This window comes from Monodelphis domestica, chromosome 4 (assembly GCF_027887165.1).
Source record: "Monodelphis domestica isolate mMonDom1 chromosome 4, mMonDom1.pri, whole genome shotgun sequence".
In the NCBI taxonomy this organism is placed as follows: Eukaryota; Metazoa; Chordata; class Mammalia; order Didelphimorphia; family Didelphidae; genus Monodelphis; species Monodelphis domestica.
The window spans coordinates 75,793,618-75,815,161 of NC_077230.1; the positions used below are offsets into that span (position 1 = coordinate 75,793,618).

Consider the following 21,544-nt stretch of genomic DNA (forward strand, 5'->3'; position numbering starts at 1 on the left):
TGTATATATACATATATGTTATTACATATTTATTACAAATCTGATCTACAAATAATCTATTAATTTCTTGACTATGTTTATAATTGGTATATACATATAATGCATGCATAACTAATGTATAGACACATGTATATACCTACATGTATAAATGTTATTATGTATTTGTTACAAATCTAGTCTATAAATAATCTATAAGTTATATAGAGAAATCCCTAATATATTCACAGAATGCATATATAACTAATGTAAACACATACATATATACACAGGACCACAGACTTAGGGCTTGAAGGGACCTCAGACAATCTGCTCCAACTCCTCATTTTAAGAAAATTGAGGCCCAAGAGTGTTAAGTGACTTACCTAAGATCATCCCAATCACAAGAGGGGGGAGGTCATCTGACACCCTAACACCTGTATGTGTATATATATGTATGAATGAGTATGAACATGCAGTAAATAATAATAATTTATTATTTATATAAGCAATAACAAGAACAAGTTCATGGCAGCACCCAGGTGTTCATATAAATACTTAACAATGTATTGGTTGACTGAATTGTCTTGGGTTCCCCTAATCAGGAACTTTCTTGGTGCTCTCATTTTGTTAGCAGCCCTCTTAGCTAGATGGGCCAAAGGCTAGCCAAGAGTCTATGTGAATGATTTCCTTGATTGTATGAAAATACTTTTAGTTATAGTCAACACTTGGGAATGTAAATCTTGATTATACATTGTGTTCAAATACTATGGCGTTGGTTTTCTCTCTTTCTTTTCCTTCCTTCCTTCCTTCCTTCCTTCCTTCCTTCCTTCCTTCCTTCCTTCCTTCCTTCCTTCCTTCCTTCCTTCCTTCCTTCCTTCCTTCCTTCCTTCCTTCCTTCCTTCCTTCCTTCCTTCCTTCCTTCCTTCCTTCCTTCCTTCCTTCCTTCCTTTCTTTCTTTCTTTCTTTCTTTCTTTCTTTCTTTCTTTCTTTCTTTCTTTCTTTCTTTCTTTCTTTCTTTCTTTCTTTCTTTCTTTCTTTCTTTCTTTCTTTCTTTCTTTCTTTCTTTCTTTCTTTCTTTTTCTTTCTTTCCCGTGTATTGTTCCAAGGCATAAGAAGGACTAGGCAATGGGAGTTAAGCAACTTGCCCAGAGTCATATATCTAGGAAGTGTCTGAGGGCAGGTTTGAACTCAGGTTCTCTAGACTCTAGATTTGGTTCTCTATCTACTGAGTCATTTAGCTGCTCAGCCTGGGTTTTTCAATAGGCCTCATATTCTCTAAATCAGCAGTTCTCAAACATATTGGTCTCAGGACCCTTTTAGAATTTTAGAAACTATTAAAGACCCCAAAGAACTTTTGCTTTTGTGGATTATATTTATTTATATTTACCATATTATATATTAAAATTAATGAATTTTAATATTTTTTTCTTTCACTTAATAATAAACCTTATTGAATATTAACATAAACAATCTATTTTATGAAAAAATATATTATCCTCAACAAAAATGTTGTGAAAAAGCTGACATTGTTTTATATATTTTAAAAATTCTTTTTACTGTCTGGAATTAAAGAGATGGATTTTCATATCTGCTTTTTCACTTACTCTCTTGATATATTATTTTAGTTGAAGTATAAGAAGAAAATTGCCCCTTGTACAGATAGGTACTTGGGGAAAAAAAAGTATTTTAATAGATGAATAATGTCTTCTTTATATTATGAAAAACTTGGAATATGCAGATCCCCTGAACAGGTCTTGGGGACCCCCAGACCACACTTTGATATCTTTTGCTTTAGAAACACTGGTGGCATGGCCCAGATGAGGGATCTCTGGGGGCTACCAAATGCAGTCCTGTAGGTAGCTGGGATTCAGATTGGACCAGACTTTGGAAAGAAAGAAGGGAGGCAACATTCATTTGGGCATCTAGCCTGGTTTCGGAAAGCTTCTCACTCGTTGGATTCAGTGCCTTGTAAGGTGCCAGGCCTTCCAAAGAACATCAGTGCCCAAGTAAATTTCATTCTCAGGCAAGGCATGGAGCCACAAGCGCTAAAATAAACAGGAGGACACCAAAAGGCCAAAACTCAGCTCCAGAATGTAGCAGAATTGGTTCTTCCTTCAATTCCAGAGAAAAGGGGTTTCACTAAGCCTAATAAAGATTAAACTCATTTGAAATCACTAAGAAACAAAGAATAGCTTTGATTTCAGAAGACCCTGATATTTTTGAAGGAGTCACAGTTTTGCTGTCCTTGACATGGGTTCTAGACCAGGGGTTCTTTACCTGAGGTTTATGGTTGGGTTTCAGGGGTGTCCATATACTTGGAAGGGGAAAATCATTACATCTTTACTTTCACTAACATCTAACTGAAATTTAGCTTTTCTTTCAATGATTGTAAAACATGACTCTGATAAGGGGGCTGCAGGCTTCACAGAACTGCTAAAGAGGTTCATCACTCACATGCGTGCACACACACACACACACACACACACACACACACACACACACAGAGTAACTGTAGGATAATGGCAGCTGCCCAAGGAACATGAAGAGTTGCCAGCCAACTGGGATGGTCTTGGCACCCTCCCTCACTTCTTTCCCCATGGAATTATAATGTTTACCATGGCACAGAGGAAGAGTATGGGGGCAAACATTGGAGGAGGGGGAAGGCTCTACTTTGGGGCAGAAATAACCTGTTGGCTTCCTCCTTTGACCTCAAGGAAGTACTAAACGAACTCAAGTGCTGGTTGCATGACGCCTCTTCCCTGAATCTTCAGTGCAGAAGTAATGCCACCTCTCCTTTCTGCATGCTCCTTATTTTTGACAATAGAGAGTGTGTCTTGCCATTTTGGGATTATAAAAGAGCTTTCAATCTGCTGTTAGAGAGCTTGAGATTGAACAGTGGCTCTGTTTTATTCTAGCCTTTAGTGAAGTTACATCTATCCTAGATATCTCCTTTGGTGGCTTCATCCTTGATTGTAAAGGAAAGTATAATCGGACCATGGACTTAGAGCTTCAAGGGACCTTAGAAGTTACTTTTCAGGACACCCCCTTTTCATTAAAAAAAAAAATTTTGGAGAGAAAAATAAAGCCCGCGTAGATTTGAAAGTGACTAGCCCCAAATTATGCAGGTAGTAAGTAGCTGAATCAGGATTTGAACTCAGATCCTCTAATTCCAAATCTAACTTCATCCCAAAATCTGCACTTGCTGGAGATTTTTGTCATGGTGGAATCAGGTGGGTAGATGACAAGTTCAGTGTGGTTATATTTTAAGAAAGATTGATAAGAGGCCAGTCTGTCTAAGGATTTTCTTCCCCTTGGCAACCTTAAGAGGGTGTGCAGTGCCTATTCCAGAACTGACCATTGGAGGGCACCATAATGCTACCAGAATTATAGCACTTCTGTGCAGCTTGAGAAGTTCAGTACAAGTCCTGGGACTTATTCTGTCCTGGGGGGGGGGGGGGGTGGGGGCCAAGAAAGATGATGCCATCCATCTTTTGGGAAGAGTCTTCTCTGACTTATAAAGTCCCAGACCAAGAAATTCAACCTGTTCCTGAAATCTGCTTTCCAACGCTTGACTCCTCTTGAGAGAACGATGATCACAGGCCCAAGTTTTTACCTGATGCATAGATGGAGGATGCTAAGTAGGATGTCCTTGGCCTTAAAAGGAAAGGGCAAAGGAAGCAAACCTAGTGGGCTCTGAGCATTCTGGCTGTGACCAAAAATGAAGTCTATTGTCTATTCTCTTTATCTCAGGAGCATTTGACACACCCCTGGCTCAGCCCTTCATCACTTCTCTCATGGACTCTTCTCTCCCCAATCTAGTCAGTCCTTCACTCAAATTGATCTTTCTAGAATGCAATTCTTTCTCTTTCTTTCTTTCTTTCTTTCTTTCTTTCTTTCTTTCTTTCTTTCTTTCTTTCTTTCTTTCTTTCTTTCTTTCTTTCTTTCTTTCTTTCTTTCTTTCTTTCTTTCTTTCTTTCTTTCTTTCTTTCTTTCTTTCTTTCTTTCTTTCTTTCTTTCTTTCTTTCTTTCTTTCTTTCTTTCTTTCTTTCTTTCTTTCTTTCTTTCTTTCTTTCTTTCTTTCCTTCTTTCCTTCCTTCCTTCCTTCCTTCCTTCCTTCCTTCCTTCCTTCCTTCCTTCCTTCCTTCCTTCCTTCCTAGAATCAATACTGCATATTAGTTCCAAGGCAGAAGAGTGGTAAGGGCTAGGCAATGGGGGTTAAGTGACTTGCCCAGGGTCACACAACTGGGAAATGTATGAGGTTAGATTTGAACCCAGGACATCTTGTCTCTAGGATCCTAATCCACTGGGTGCTCCCTCCTTGCTGTTTCTTGAACAAGACACTCCATCTCCTGATTCCAGACATTTTCACTGGTTGTCTCCCATGTTTGGATTGCCTCCTGGCTTCATTGGCTTCTTTTGCTACCTTCAAGTTCTAATTAAAATGTCACCTTCTGCAAGAAGCCTTTACTGAATCTCCTTACCTCAACCTCAGTGCTAGCGCCCCTGATATTTCCTCCAGTTTATTCTCTATAATTTTGTTTATGCATAGTTGCTTGCATGTTGTCTACTCCATTAGACTTGGAGATCCTTAATGGTGGGGCCTGTTTTTTTGCATTTCATTGTATATCCAGCACTTAGCATGGTGCCTGGCACACATTCAGTGCCTAATCAATGCCTGTTGACTCTGCCCCAAACATGGCCCACTGCATAGTGGGCTCTGCTATTGACCTGTAACCTGTATTTTTATCCACCTCCATCTCCTCCCCATCCGTGGGATCAGTGCTGCCAGGGCTAGGAAAGTTTTCACTATCAATTCGGCTGTAGGGGTGTTTAGAGGGCAGAGTGTCTCACTGCGTTTGGAAACTTTTTCTACAAGTTGAAGCAAAGTTCTGGGACTGACCTGTGTTAATATGAAAGACAGTCATTGGCCCCACTTGGATCTGATTAGCAAAATGCTAAAGGCCTAGTTTGGGGTGGGAAACTGGTTGTGTGAATGGTTTCATTGCTGATCTCAGCTTAGTGGCAACATGTTAAAAAAATTTAATTAGGGGCAGTTAAGTGACTCAATGGATAGAGAGCCAGGCCTGGAAATAGGAAGCCGTAAGTTCAAATCTGGCGCTTCATCTCAATTACCCGATCCTTACCACTCTTCTGCCTTGGAACTAATATTTAGTATTGATCCTAAGACAGAAGGTAAGGCTTTAAAAATTAATTAATTAGTTTGTTTGTTTCAATAAAGTTCCCAGGTATCTCCCTCTGATCTGGTTGCTGTTATTGAGCTTTTCTTTTTAAAATTTATTTATTTAGATATTTTTCCATGGTTATATGATTCATGATCCCTCCCCCATCCCAGAATTGACAGGCAATTCCACTGGGTTATACATGGATCATTGTTCAAAACCTATTTCCATGTTATTCATATTTGCAGTAGAGTGATCCTTTAACATTAAAACCCTAATCAGATCTCTATTGTACTACGTGAAGAATCATTTGTTTTTCTTCTGCGTTTCCGCTCCCACGGTTCTTTCTTAGATGTGCATAGCATTCTTTCTCATAAGTTCCTCTGGATTGTCCTTGGTCATTGCATTGCTGCTAGTAGAGAAGTCCATTACATTCGATTGTGCCACATTAATTGAGATTTTAAATGAATGTGATAAAATAGATGTAGTTAGGATCTCCAGCAAACCATTGCCTTTCCACAATAACCTGAGCTCACTATTCCTCAGGGAATTCTGGTCTGTGGCTACAGGTTATTGCTATTAGTTATTATTGCTAAATAGCTACATGGCTATTTGCCACGGCTAAATAATTCGTTGCCAAGTGGACACCATTGGTGGCCGAGAACTTAGCGAGGCTGACCTCGAAAAGCAGACCCAGTCACTTGCCAGAACTGTATTCAAAGTCTTTCTAACATAGTAGAACCTGTGAGAGGATGTAATTCACTGCTCTTACCCTTGAAGAACTCAAGTTTGCCTTTCCTTCTACTATTAGGTGGCATCAGAATAGAACTTTGTAGCCTCCAGCCACGAAAGATCTCTAGTTGAGCAAGGCCAGATTCTCAGAAACCTGCGGTGAGAGTGTCTTAATGATTTATCCCTTCCTACAGGCATAGAGTGGGCAGCTAGGTGGCTTAGTGGATATAGTCCCAGGTCTGGAGACAAGAAGGCCTGAGTTCAAATCCAACTTCAGATATTTACCAGCTATGTGACCTGGGTAAGTCACTTAACCCTGTTCGCTTCAGCTTCCCCATCTGTAAAATGATTTAGAGAAGGAAAGGGCAAATTGCTTCAATATCTTTGCCAAGAAAGCCCCCAAAGGGATCACAAGGAGTGGGATGCATATAGCACCTGTGTGTCCACACTGTGGGGTGAGCATTACAATTGGTTCTTCTCTTGAGGAGATCATAGATGTAGAGTATTACCACTGGTTCCTCTCCCCTCAAGGCAAAGATAGGGGCCACCCAGTCAGGCTTTCCCTAGATCATGTGGGGAATGTGTGGACACAACTCACCTATGCTCTATTTAAACTAGGGCCTTTCTCCTGGCCTCCCTTATATTCTCCCTAATAATTCCCCTGACCACATCATCCCTGTGCTATGCCACTACCTGAATATCTGGGGAGTGGCTAACTGAGGGCAGAGAGAGGGTCTGGAGTGGCATGTGAAGCAGGAGGTACAGAGCCAGTTAAAATCAAATTTATTCTTGCCAACTTGGGAAGGGCCTGCTTTCCACTCACGGTTTAGATTTAATGAACCCCCAGAGCACAGAATAGGCTGCTTTTCACTAAGTTTTGTTTTGTCAGACAGGGGGCTTAATAAATCTTTAGTTCCACGAACTTACCTCATAGAGTTGTTGGGAGAGAAACCTTCCCACCCCCCAACACTGGAAAGCCCTCCACAAATATAATGTGCTATTTAGATGCAAAGTAAAAATTCCAGGGGCCTGTGACTCATCTGGTCTCTTTTGTGCCTTTTGTCAAAGACTTTCAAGGTTTGCCTGTGTGATGGGTGCCATTTTAGAGGTCTGGGGGAAAAGAAATCCCTGTTGAATGAATTCAGTTGCATTCTTTCTCCAGCTCCCTGAAGGCCTTTTTAAAAAATTTACCCTTACACTGAAAATTGCCAACCCTTTCTGACACATACATGCACGACTATTGAATCAGTCCCAATGTAGGGCATTGTGGGAGGTTGCGGCGTGCTTTACTGGGACCTGTCACTTACTACCTGGGCGACCTAAGGCAAGTGACTCCCTCCTTGGGTGTCAGTTTCCACAACAATAAAATGAGGGGGTTAGACTAGGTGGCCTCCCAGGTCCCTTCCAGCTCCGCATCTATGTAAGTTAATAGGATCATGGCGCCAGAACTGGAAAGGACCTTAGAGCCATCTGGTCCAATACCCTCATTTCAGAGTTGAGGACACAAGTCTAGAGACATGAGGGTACTTGTTCGCACAGAATCAGGACTCAAATCCAAGTTCTTTGGGCAAATCCACTGCCCTTTCTACTATACCCATTGCTGCCTTCTGATGGGAAAGGAAGCTAAGGGGAGTCCCTGTGATCTCTGGAACACTCCAGTCACTTAGAAAAAAAAATGAAATTACCTTTGTCTAATGCCAGCACAGAGATTCTTTGCTTCCCCAAGCTCCCTCTCTTTTCCTCTGTTACATCCACTGCTTACTTTCCTCCTTCCCTTTTCATTATCTCTACTCCTTCAGGTGCAGACTCCATGTTACACCCAAACATGGAATGAATGTGGCTCAGTTTACTGTTTGTCTAAATCAAGCTTAGAGTTCTCTATTGAATTGACGGGATACAGTCAATGGTGTAGGGTGAACCCATGGTTCTCTTCCAGGCTTTCTATGCTTAGTGATCAGGCAATGTGTTACAACAACACCTGTTGCTAGAATCTTATTCTTATTCCATGAAGGTTCCATTTTGAGAGTTGATGTACCCACTACTGCTTCCTAGGTGAGTCCCTATAGGATCACGAGATCATTGATGAAGACTTGGCAAGCACCTTAAAGGTGTGCTGGGCAGAGGGAGTGGAACACGGAATATGGAAGGGGAATAGGACTAGGGAGCCCAGGGCACCAGCAGAAGAAAAAAATGAAAAAAATATGAGAGAAGGGAAAAGGAGGAAGCAAGAGAAGAGAAACAAGAATAAGAGCAATGGAAGTCACTAGCACTCGGAGAAGGTGGGGAAATTATATACCTTGTCCATTACACACAATGGCAATGGGATGAGACCCTCCAAACTCTAAAAGTGTTTCAGGTCAAACAGAAAGCAGGAAAATTCCTTTCCTTCCTTGCATTCTTGTTAATGCCGAGGAAAAGGTGACCCAGCATCAGAGACTCATGCTAAGGAAAACCCCTTGAGAGAAATATTCCCCTTGGATTCTCCCCTAGATTTTGAGATGGACACAGAGATATACCTTCCAGCTATGCTTTGATACCACTGGGTTGTAATCTAGGACATCTACTGGCCCCCTAAACCATGCAGGTCACCCCCTGTGTCTTTTGGACACAAAAACATCAATCACTCTAGCCCCAGTCAGGAAACAAACATCCCCCACTTCTGCCTAACCTCATACCATTGTCAACATTTCTCTAGTCATGTAGCTAGCACCTGTCAAAAGGGGATAAGAAGGCTGGAATCCAAACCCTCTAGGAGGCAGTGCTCCACCTACACTGTCCTCCCAGCCAATTCAACATGAATACCAAATTAATAAATTTCTCTTTTTATTTCTAAGCTAAGTTATGGAGTCTTGCAAAGGGTAACCTGTCTCGAACCCAAAGATTCACCTCAAGTCCCCCCCACAACAGCAGGACAGAAGAGACAACTCAGAGGAGTTAGAGGGATAGAGATCGACAGATAAGGGCAGAGAGAAGGTAGGGAGACACAGAGACAAAAAGATGGATAGAGGAAATGAACATCTTAGTGCAAACAACATCATTGAAATAAGTTCTGATCAAGGACACAAGAAACACCCAATGAAATTGCACGTCAGCTGCGGGAAGGGGGGGGATGGAGGGGAGGGAAGGAAATAAAGTGAGTATTGTAACCAAAAAAAATAAAATTAAATAAAAAAATTCAAAAAAAAGATGGATAGAGGGAAAGAAAGAGACAGAAGAAGAGAAAAGAAAAGAGAAAAAAGGGTAGGAGGAAGAGAAAGAAGAGGAAGATGAAAACAAGGAGGGGGAAGAGAAGAAAGGGGAAAAGAGAGGAGAGAGATGAAAAAGATGTACAAAAAAAGAGAAGGCATAGTGATCCATTTATTGCCTTGAGTGCCACTCAGTGGCACCAGAGCGAGAGGTTGCCTCCTACTACATTGGCAGATGCCACAGATCAGCCCTCCCCTCCCCTGGACTTCTTTCCCCTCCTTTCAGGGTCCTTCTTCTATACCAAGGGGATCCCCAGTCCTACCTGTCGATGCTTATGGCACAGAGGTTTAGAATGCTGGCAGTACACATCATGACATCCAGGGTAACAAAAATATCACAGCAAATTCGGCTGAAATTCCATACTCCTCCAGTCACCTAGGCATCAGTAATAAAGGATGTCAGTCCCCCCGCCCCCCAAGTTAGAGAGCAACAATATACCGGAATAAACTGGATCTCCCATGAGACCCAACAGAATATGTCAGGACTCTACATGGTGAAGCCTTTTAATCCAATACAACCCAACAAGTTTTTATTAAATGTCTTCTACATAATAAGGCAAAGCCTATATTTATAAGGTTTCTCTCCAGTACAATTCTCTGTCATTGAATTCCCAGGAATACAAAGCCAGGCAAAGAAACCAGAGCCAGTTGGGACAGAAACTGGGAGTGATTTCTCTCACCCTAAGTAGGGTTTTTTTAAACACTTACCTTCTTTCTGTCTTAGAATCTGTACTATGTTTTGGTTCTAAGGCAGAAGAGAGATAAGGGCTAGGCAATGGGGGTTAAGTGACTTGCTCAAGGTCACACAGGAAGGATGTATCTGAGGTGGCATATTTGAATTCAGGACCTCCCATCTTCAGGCCTGGCACTCTATCCACTGTGCTACCTAGCTGCCCCTCTAGACTTCAATTTTATAGCTGGGCTGTATCCTGAAGATGAATTCATTAAGTTGCCTCATGAGTTTGTGGTCACTTCTTTGCACAGTGTACCTCCAGCCCTAAATGCTAAATAGCCGAGAGCATAGATCAAAGCCAGAGAGGATCTTATTGACCATCTAGTCCAACTCCCTCTTTTTATAAATAAGGAAGCAGCCCTGTAGTGACTTGCCCAGGGCATCATGGTGAATGTCAGAAGCAGGATTTGAACACAGGCAGGTCGTCCTATATTGCTTCTCTAAAAGCAGGCTGGGAGGCTGACTGGTTGGGGGAATGAATACAGCTCCTTCACCTCTCTGGGTCACTGGTTTGAATTCCCATGGACCTACTGAGGATGAGAGGGACCTCATCTATTTATACAAGTGTTCCCATCCCTGTCAGATGGCCCTTCATAACCCTTATTAAAATGGCAAGAATTTAAGCAATTGAATTTGCATTCTTCCACTGACGCTGGTTATTTATTTTCTCTGTACTCCGTTTAGATAAACCCAAAAATCTGAGCAGGGGAGTTTCTCTTATAGTCTAAGTCTAAGTCACATTCTTTGGTTCCTTAGTTCTCATGCCCTGGAGAGCTGGCTACTCCACTTAGGGGAGGCATGGCCTCAGTGAGCACTCTGTGACTGTCCCCTTCCCTTCTCATCCTCATTAGTCATTAGCTGCAGCTGGTACCCATAGCTGCAGTTAGAGAATCCTCCAGTTGGAAGGGACCGCCCTCAGACCTTATCTAATCCAATTGCTCCTGAGCTCAGGGGAATATTTAAAAGGAAGAGTTACTGGGAAAGCAAGAACTGGAATCCTTAGCTGAGCACAGTGCCTAGGACCTAGTCAATGCCCAATATACGCTTGTTGATTGAGTAATAGGAGAGGCTTTCCACCTGCCTGCTGAATTGTTTTGAGTTCTCCCATTGCCTCTATTATAAAAATGAACTTTAAACTCTTTGAGGGGAGGGATTGTTTTGCTTTTGCCTTTTAACCCCAGTGCCCCCCTCTTACTTGATTGAGTTGGAAGAGGAATTTTCCTATGAAAAGACTTGCTTGACATCTTTCAGAGGAGAAGATAAAGGTGATGGAATGGAATGCTCTGGACTATATCCACTTATTCATTTAACAAGCATTCATAGAATTGGGGGGCAGGCTGGTTTACATGGCTTGAGCTTTGGACAATGGGTCATCAAGTCATAGTATCAGACAGATCATTCGATCATAGACTGAGAGCTGGAAGGGAGCTTAAAGATCATGGAATCCACCCCCTCCCCTCCCCATTTTAGAGATGAGGTAACTAAGGCCCAATGAGGTCTGAGACAGGATTCAAACTCAAATCTTCCTATCCAGCTGGTCAATAAACATTTATTAAACCTCTACTGCATACGAGGCATTGGGCTAAGTCACTCTGCTTAAGTCACGCATGCTGCCTCTCAAGTAGAAATAGGTGTTCAGACTGTGAACAGTCAAATACTGCTCAAAATCTGAATGATTATAAATAAATCACTTAATCTCTCAGATACAGTTTTTCAATCTGTAAAATGGGAATAATAACACGTTATCTACCTACAAGTTCTGTGAAAGAGGTATTTTCCAAACCTTAAAACATTATGTAAATAGAAATTAGCATTATTATAGGGGGAAAAACTCTCTCAGTTTCTGCATCTGCAAAATCAAAGGTTAGATTTAATGGTTTCTAACCTCTAAATTGGGCTGCTAGCTTTAAATCTGGCAGGGTCTCGAGGCAAGAATTTTGATCTTCCTGAGTTCAAATCTGATCAAGTCACTTAGCCCTCTTTGCCTTAGTTTCCTCATATGTAAAATTATCAGGAGAAGGGAATGACAAACCACTTCAATATCTCTCCCAAGAAAACCCCAAATGGGGTCACAAAGAGACAGACATGACTGAAAAACGACTGAACTGAACAATAAAAACCTCAAACATATGGGAGAGAAGGAGGTTGAAATTATTAATTATATTAATTATATATTTAAAAAAGTACAGGAGCGTTGATTTGGGAAAGTTATAGAATATTTCCCCAGATACAGATGGGAAATCAGGAAAATTGTTAGGAGAAAAAGCAAAAAGAATCCATGGGCCATTAAGATCCTAGGAGGGTCATGAGATATGGTCCTAACTAACAATCATAACTCTAGAAGAGACCTCAGATGCCATCTAGACCAATGGTCCCATTTTACAGATGAAGAAACTGCAGTCCTATGGAGGCTGAATGATTGGCCCAGGTTCTCAGAGACAGGATCTGAACTCCTGTCTTTGGACTCTACTGTACTACCCTTTGAGGTCAATTTCATCCATCATTCACATAAAGAAAATCAGTTTCCATTAGCTGTATTTTTCCTTTGTAGCATTCTCTTCATTGAAAAATCTCCGCCCCCTTTGGCCATTATCCACTTTCCTTCTCCCTCACCTGCCTGGGTAAAATAGGAGTTTCTTTTTGTTTTGTTTTGTTTTTGTGCTGCTAAAAATGAAATACAGTTTCGTGCTTGACCAGTAGATGTCACTGTCTCATATGCCATATCTTGGAACTTCTGTAACTTTCAAACTTCCGCTCATGTATAATGAATTGGTTTTAAATTTTTAAAACTTGTTCTTTAGTTTATTGGTTCTATAAGCTCAAAATCCTGCATGTTGAATTTATTTGAAATGAGAGCAAACTCTATGGAGAAGATTAAAAGCCTGTTTCTTAATTTGCCAGTGGATGATACAGCCTAGAAGTATCCGACAAAGAAAGAAGATGGAGGAAAAAACGAGGCAAGTAAGGCAGAAGAATCTGCTAGATAATAAGAGTTCTGGGGGGGAGACCTTACAGTCTCCTTGCTGGAGAAAGAGCTGTATTTTCACTGTACAGCACTGGAAGCAAAGGCAACAAACATGGGAGATTATTTTAAGTGGCATCACTGGCCACCCAGCAGACAAAATGGCAGCAGTTATAATAGTAATAACAAATGATATTTCTCTAGAGACTTAAAGCTTGCCAAACAATTTACTTATGAGCCCTCATTTGATCCTCACAGGGGACCTGGGGAAGTAGGCAGTGACTACAGGTCTCAACATTCTCATTTTACAGATGAGGAAACTGAGGCTTGAAGCCATGCCCCCAAGTTGGCACAGGTAGCATGGATTAGAGAGGTAGAATTTGAACTCTCCTCTGCCTTTCGGAAGGGTGAAGTTTATCTTTGAGGCTCTCCCATCCTCCTTCTCCAGCCTTCTCTTGATTTCCGATCCTGTCCCCAGTCCTAAACCAGATTCCCAGAACCTTTATTTTTGCCCTCTGGCTGTCTCAGCACAGAGTAATCTCCTCAGAAATGTCCTCTCTCTTAGGAACCATGGGGAGGCAGTGAAAGAACAACTCTTTGGCTATTTGATGAAAGCCATTGACATGGAGGTATGCTTGGTTTTGTCTTCTCTGGGACATTTGCATTTTAAGAAGAAAAATGTTAAGTTCCTAATCTAAATTGTTAGAATGTTGGGGGGTAGTTTTCCGTGGGAAGGGATCTTCCACACTCATCAATCAGAAGAACAGAGGTCAGACACTTGGAACATTGCATCCCTTTTCTCTAGTAGCTATGTGCCTGTGCGTTTTATAAAATTCAAAGCTTGGTATTGTGATTGCATTAGAGAAAGAATGTCTTTATGAATCCATGCCTCTTAAAAGAAACAGAAAATCGGATTGGTACACATCTCTTTGAGGTGCTATTCAGGAGTGTCTCCGAAACGCTAATGAACAACTCACTTTGGAAGCATAGACAAACACAGCCAGGTGGTATTATTCAGGTGTTATTCTCACTTGCTAATGAGTGACTAACTCCCTTTGGCTATACAGAAGGCAGAAGCAGACAAATATCTTGAGGGACCCAGAAGTAAATTTGTGGTCTACAATACACACAGCTGAAGGGGGTTTGGCTCTCTTAGCCAAAAACTTCAGGAAGGCTGGGTTTAAATAATCTATAGTGGAGACGTGTTTATTCCATCTGGAGATCTTCCGGATAGGATCCTAGAACTGAGAGTGGAAGAGGCCTTAGGGACGATGATTTAGCCTATTTCTTTTCATTTTAGAGATCTAGAAAGTTCAGGGTCAGAGGTTGGCCGAGGTCACAACAAAGTCACAGGTGAGTTAACTAGAACAATGATATTCCAGTTTAGGGCTTCTGTCTCCAGCTTCAGCCTCTCTTGGCCTTTCATAGCTTCTAGTTCGAGTGTAAAAGGGATGAAGAAGCTGAGAACCTTTCTGCCAGTGCTTTGGCTTAGTGCCTTGGTTGGTCCTTTGGCCTTTGTGACAACGAGGGAGACTTGCATGGTCCTAGAGCCATGAAGAGTGGTCTTATTCCGGAGTCTTTAAGAGCTCGGAGAGATAATCTTATTACCACCCCCCACCCCTTTTGTCAAGGAGATGAGTACTCTTCTGGGGTCTCCCCTTTCGCCTTCCACTGAGGTGGGGAGGAGGTATTTCTCCTCTTCCATCCGCACTGGTGCCTTCTTAAATAGGGCAGAAAGTGCACATACATGCCTAGATGAGCCTAAAACTAGATTTCAGACCTGTAGCTATCTTCTGATTGGCATTTCTTTTCCTGAGCACAAAGCCCGAGAAAGATGCCATTAGCCACGCTGGATTCCTCCTAAGGCGGAGGGGTCTGGCGTTCTTAGGTGATGAGTAGGGCGAGAAGGCTTTCTCCGAGAGGATGCTCCCTGATGGATGGGTTGGATAGAAGAATGATTGATACCCGTGCTTCTGACTAAATGAATTATGCTGATCCAATGAGAAAGTGCAATTCCTAATTCCCACAAAATTACAGCTTGTTAAACTGTGTTGAGTGCCGGCCCCCCACCCCACCCCACTCTCACCCACTACTTCGAGTGCCTTTCCAGAGGGGACCATGTTAATATCTTTTGGGGGAAGCCTAGACAAACCTAAGCTTTAAGGGAGAATGTGAGAAGAACTTGGTGAGACTCCCGGGCGGAGCACGATATCTAGATCTGCAGGAGTCCCGGGCCGGAACTCCTTGGAGGGAGTCACCTCCTCCAGTCCTCCCACTAGGGGATCTCACGTAAATCCTTCCCTGTATTTTAAAAATGCTACATTAATTTTGGAGGGGAGGAGAAAGTGTGGAGAACAAACTGATCCTAGATTTAGAGCTAGAGAGGACCAGGGAGGTCTTCTAGTTCCACTTCTCCTTTTACAGATGAAGCCATTGAGGCTCCAGAAGTGATTTGCCTAGGGTGACACAATTAGTACCAGAGAGAGGTGGAATTTGAACCCGCCTCTTCGATTCTAAATCCAAGGTTCTTTTTACTTCGCCAGACGGCAGTTTTTAAACAAATGCTAAACTCTCCCCGTCTCAGATTCCTTATTTCCCAAATTGGGGCATTGAATTAGATTATCTCTAAATTCCTTTCCAGCTCTAACCTTCTCTGAGTACATATTTATTCACAGTTACTTAAGACCATTGTGAGGAGCTCCCATTTTCTTTATCTTCTGGGAGGTTTTAAATTGCCTTCCCTCCAGCTGGTCTGTTTTCTCCCTTTAGGCAGAGGTAAACAAACCTTGGGGATCGAAGGCAAGAGGGCACCTTTATTGTCTCCGTTTTCACCGTCATCACCTACCCTCAGGTGTCCTTTCTATCTCTCCAAATCTTGCCTTCCCATCCTAACTCCCAGACTCAGATTATTTCTTCAGGGGCAAATTGGTTTCATTCTTTCCATCTCTATTCCCCTTTCCCCCCACCCGGGGCAGCATTCAGCCGCCTCTCTTCAACGTTCCAGTTTTACTTTCAAACAGACTAACGACTCCCATCTCTAAAACACTTGAACGTTTATAAAAGCACTTTCCTCACAATACCCCCTTGGAGATAAGAGAGTACAACTGTTATTATTCCCATTTTACAGCTGAGGAAATAGAGGCACCGAGGTTTAATGATCACATAACTAGTGAGTTGACTGAGGCAGGTTCTGAACCCAGGTGTCCTGACCCCAGCTTCAGTGTTCTCTCAAGTACTGCCTCTGATCATCCCCTCCTCCGTTCCATAACTCCCAGCCCCTCTTAGTTCAGCATTCTTAGTGTTCTCCTAGCTGCTTACTCTCCTTTTCTGTCTTAATATGAGTGCATTAGACATCACAAAAGGAGCTTAACAGAGTGGAACAAAATTGGATGTTTGTGCTTGGAGAAAGAGCCCCAAACAGACTGCAGTCTGTAAAGCAGGAAATTAAAAGCTTGGGAGAGAGAATTTGAGACAGAATTCTTTGGTGTGGTACAGAGGAGTGTACTTGAGAAAACACTGCGGATGAATTAAAGGGACACCCAAGGCAAGCGCCTTCCAAATAGTGGCCTTCTTGGGGATGGAGCCTGTGGAAATGTACATGCCGAAACCCCCTGTACACTCTGCTTATCTTGATGAAGCAGCTGGATACTGTAGTAGAGGGAAACCTTATGTAAATTGGGAACTAATTAAGCCCATTTATGATCTTCTATCTCTTTCTCTGTTCTCTCTTTTTGGCCCTCCTGTCCCCATTCCCAGCTGTCTCCCATTTGATAGTTTAATTGATAACTCCCACAGTATCCTGGATAGTAGCCCCCTGCTCTGGCCCTCCTCCTCCTCCCTCCCTCCATCCATTCCTTCCTCCTTCCCTCCATTCCTTCCTCCCTTCCTCCCTCCCTCCCTCCCTCCCTTCTTTCCTTCCTTCCTTCCTTCCTTCCTTCCTTCCTTCCTTCCTTCCTTCCTTCCTTCCTTCCTTCCTTCCTTCCTTCCTTCCTTCCTTCCTTCCTTCCTTCCTTCCTTCCTTCCTTCCTTCCTTCCTTCCTTCCTTCCTTCCTTCCTTCCTTCCTTCCTTCCTTCCTTCCTTCCTTCCTCCCATTGCAACTGTGGTCCCCTGAAACCACTGATTCTTTTTCCAAATGAAGTCATCTAGTCACATTTCCACTAGCCTGTATTTTTAACTGATTTTCCGTACACATATGACTGCATATTTGTGCCTTTTAAATTTAATCCTAAGAGATCTGGTCCACTGCTTTCATCTGTTGAGGTTTTATTGTTGTTGTTTTTAAAAATCCTGATTCTTTTACTGAATATTTTAGCTTCATCCATCTAACTTTAGATCACCTGCAAATGTGATAAGCATGTATTCATTGATAAAAATCTTGAACAGAATAGGGTCAAGGATGGATCCTGGGCAAATTCCATTAATGATCACCTTTGGAGATGATATTAGTTCGGTAATTACTTTTCAGTTCTGGTCATCTAAGTCATTCCAAATCCACATAACAGCATCTTCATCTTGTCCACAAGGATATCATGAAGAATTTTGCCATGTGTCTTGTTGAAATCCAGGGATGCAGGGTGTATACCTTAATCTACCACTCTAATAACCCTGTTAAACAAGGAAATTAAGCTAATCTGGAATGTTGTGGTTTTATTGAGCCTATAAGTGCTCTTAATAATCATCACTTCCTTTACTAATAAACCTCTCCCTTAACAATGAATTTTGTAATTTTGTCAGGAATCAAGGTTAAGCTCATCAACTTTTAAAGTTTGAAGATTCCTTCCTCTTGCTTTTTTTTTTTGCTTTTTAAATTGGGACATTGCTCTATCCTCAGTTCTACAACACCCCTCCTAGTCCATGTATTTTTAAAAAGATAACCAACAACATTACAGTAATCACATATATCAACTCTTTCAGCATCTTGAAATGTCATTTGCCCTGTAGCAAGTTGAACCTCAATGAAGGCACATAAGTATTCTTTTACCATCTCCCCATTTATTTTAGGTTATTATTTTCCCCTTTATAGTGTTTGCACTATCCTTATTGTATGGTATGGAAAAGAGTAACAGAAAAAGAGTTGAGTATTTCTACCTTCTTTCCTTATATCTCACATCTACTATGAATATATTTACTCTGTGCCTTTATTAATTTTTCTCTTTTTCTTAGCAATAGAAATCTACTTTGATATTAACATTGAATATTAGTGAGTTCATTTTGACCTTTAGAAATTCTGATGCTCTTTTTATAGGACTGTGCCACTTTTTTGTATTCATCCTCAGTCACTGGTTCCTTCTTCCATGTCTTTTCAAAATTTATGTTGGTGAATGAATTATCTGTGCATTCCTTTCAGTTTCTTCAACAGATACTTTTGTCATCAAAATTTAATTAGTGAGAGCACCTCACCTCTTCTTAGGCTGACTTTCTCTGAAATATTTTAGACCACAGATTTCTACTTAGCTTTTCTCTGAACTCTGAAGTAATTTTAATACAAATAAAATGGGTTTCTGGCAACTCCTCAAAGAACCAAGACACCCATAATACCTTTAGTTTGGAAGAGTGGAGCTAGTCTTCCATGGGAAGAAGTGGGAGTAAAAAGAAGAAGAAAGAAAATAGATGCCTCTAAATGAAAATATCCCCTTGTTGGACCATATTTCTCCCCAAGCAATTCTCATGAGTCTTTGAACTTGTTGTTCAAAGACTTATTGTGGTTACTTTGGCTTAGAAGAATACTTTCCTTATGAGTGTAGTCACATCTTGGTTATACCCTCTCCACAATCAACATTACTTCATTGCCATCTTTCCATTTGGTTCCCTTTCCGGCAAAGATCTGGTCTTCTTCTTTCCAGATATTTACATAATTTCATTATCAGGAAGCACAAATGTCTTACAATTCTCTCGGACACGTTGCTTTTGGTGCCTCTCCTAAGAACTGTCTTCCTGTCTCCTTAAGGTGTATAGCCTACCATGGAAAATGAGGCTAAGGGAGAGGGTCAAGATCATTTAGCATTAATAGTGAAGTTGAACATTTCTTGACTCTCAACTCAATACTTTGTTTGGCATGAGCCCATGCTGAGCCTCAGACTCTGTGATGAGAGTGGATGTTACATAGCCTTAACTAAGGGTCCAGGAGGCCATGTACCAAATGTCTACCTACAGTATACTTTATTCCATCACAGATTTACTTTGCTACATGTTGATAATTGCTGAACCTCTAAGAACACAGCATGTTTTTCCAAGTGCAAAAAGCATAGCTCACTAATGTATTAAGAGTTCTTCTGGGTGATAGAGAGAAAAGGGATTGGGGTAGCCCTTCTACCTTTTAAAAATTAATTAATTAATTAAGAATATTTTCCCATGGTTATATGATTCATGTTCTTTCCCTCCCCTTTCCCTGGCAGTTCATCTATCTTGAAACTAATACTTACTATTTATTCTAAGTCAGAAGATAAGGGTTAATAAAAGTGTGTGTGGGGGAATCATAGGAGCATAGGATCATAGATTTATTTTAGACCTTGTAGGTCTTCTGGTTCAATTACCTTATTTTAGAAGTCATTGAAAATTAAAATGTAACTTTTCCTCCTCAATCAAGTCCAGTTGAAACCCATTCACGGGTCTCTTGTATCTCTAGTTCCCAAGACTGAGTAAGGTAGAAAAATCAGAAAATCATTTGAGGAAACTTAGACCTAGACCTCAACCTAGAAAATCACTTGTTCAACTGTGGCACAGTAGATAGTACACTGGATTTAGAATCAAGTAGTCCTACTAGCTGTGTGACTCTTGTTAAGTCACTTGACCTCTCTGTTTCTCAAATGTATTACCTGTAAAATGAGGGGAGTTGGATTAGATTACCTTCAAAATGTCCCTTTCAATTCTATGATCCTAGGATCATAGATAGCAAGTAACAGAGGTAGGATTCATATACCAGGCTTCTAATTCCATAACTACTACTCCTTCCACTACTCCAGGTCAGTGATTATACTTAAGACTTAAAAAAAAATTGAACAAAATTTTACATTCCTTCAAAAGAAACAATTGTCTATAAGCTTGTGCTGGCACTCAATGGAAAGAAGAGTAAGGACATACTACATGCTAGGAAGTGAAATCATAGATTCTTAATGTGGCTAGACGGTCAAACCCATCTCAAGCTGTGACAGTGTTCCAACTTGTGAGGGTTTGATGGAGGACTAGAAGATCAGTTATAGAAGCCCAAAGAAAGTCAGCAGGAGGTAGAGTCAAGGGGGGGACTAAGTGTCTTTTCCCTGAGGAAAGAAAAACCATCATTTCATTTCAAGGGGAATGAAGCACATTCTGCCCACCCTTCTAGCCTACTCAGCCTTGGGAACAGGGTCTTACCTTAGGGCTGAAGGGGATCCAAGGATAGCTTTCAAGAGGTCTCTACACTTGGATGGGGAAAAGCTATATTTTAATTATCAGGAACTTCTAACTGAAATGGAACATTTTTTTTCCAATTAGGAATTAAAAAAATATTCCAAGGAAAGATCTATAGGCTTCACCATCACACCTTCACAAAAGGAGTCCATCAAAAAAATGATTAAAAGTCCTTGCTTGGAAATGTTTGGCTTCTTCAAGGATAGCCAGAAACAGTTTGTTAGATGTGAATGGTAGCAATTCCTTCCTTCCTTCCTTCCTTCCTTCCTTCCTTCCTTCCTTCCTTCCTTCCTTCCTTCCTTCCTTCCTTCCTTCCTTCCTTCCTTCCTTCCTTCCTTCCTTCCTTCCTTCCTTCCTTCCTTCCTTCCTTCCTTCCTTCCTTCCTTCCTTCCTTCCTTCCTTTTCTGTTCTAGTGACAACTCTGAGACAAAAGGTCAAGGCCTAGGCAAATGTGTTTAAGTGACTTGCCCAGTGATTTGTCACACATCTAGGAAGTATCTGAGGCTAGATTTGAACTCAAGGCCTCCCAAATCCAGGCCTAGCTCTCTATCTTCTGGGCCATCTAGCTACCCCCCTACTACATATATTTCTGAGGAAGCCCAAAAATCTCCCCCTTCCACCCTCCAACATGGTTATAGTCTGAATATAAAACTTCTGAAAATAATGTGGTAAAATGAAATTAAAATTAGGCAAATGATTACCTTCCATTAAACACAAGCGCTACTCTTGTCCAGCCTATTTAATTGTCTTTTCTTCTATTTTTTCCATTTCCTTTTCTTCCCTTTGTCTTTGCCCTCTTGAGATCAAATGCCTAATTTTAGTTCTCAGCCATTCTTTAATATTAGTACTAACATAAGGTAGTCTTTATGTTTGAGCTTTTGCTCTCCTGTGATATGTCATACATAATTAACTGTCACCCTCACTATTAATATCAGCTGAGATATTAATTTGATGAATCTTAATTTCTCTTAATCATAGCATCATTGTGATCCTCCATTGGACATTTCTTTATGAAAATGACACAAACTGCCAAGAGGAAATAATGATAGTATGTTATGGTGTTTGGGGGGGGGGGGAAATCTCCCTAGTAATTATATGTTTTGCCAGGAAGAGTATCTGTTCCTTGAATAGGTGACTGCACCCTGATTTCTCTCTTATAGAATGGATATTTTGTCTTGATAACCTTTGGACTTATTTCATTTCACACACTAAGAGAAAATACTTTAGAAAACAAACAAATATTTCTACCAAGAAGTATTCCCTAGTGGCTGTGCTATTTTGTGTGGTTGGTGGGGAAGGGGCATAGAGAAGAGGGTCTGGCCCTGT

General features: G+C 41.2%; 1 protein-coding gene and 1 long non-coding RNA gene across 2 annotated transcripts in view; one reads left to right on the top strand and one right to left on the bottom strand.

The window, feature by feature from the left end:
• Positions 1-21,544, bottom strand: part of DRD3 (dopamine receptor D3) — a 70,549-nt gene that overhangs the window by 36,633 nt on the left and 12,372 nt on the right. Inside the window, exon 3 of the mRNA XM_001368407.4 lies at positions 9,400-9,512. Within this exon, the coding sequence (XP_001368444.1) occupies positions 9,400-9,512 (113 nt within the window). The remainder of the gene's footprint in view (positions 1-9,399; positions 9,513-21,544) is intronic.
• LOC130453652 (uncharacterized) overlaps positions 12,633-21,544 on the top strand; it is a 37,912-nt gene continuing 29,000 nt past the window's right edge. Inside the window, exon 1 of the long non-coding RNA XR_008911111.1 lies at positions 12,633-12,830. This is a non-coding gene — a long non-coding RNA (uncharacterized LOC130453652). The remainder of the gene's footprint in view (positions 12,831-21,544) is intronic.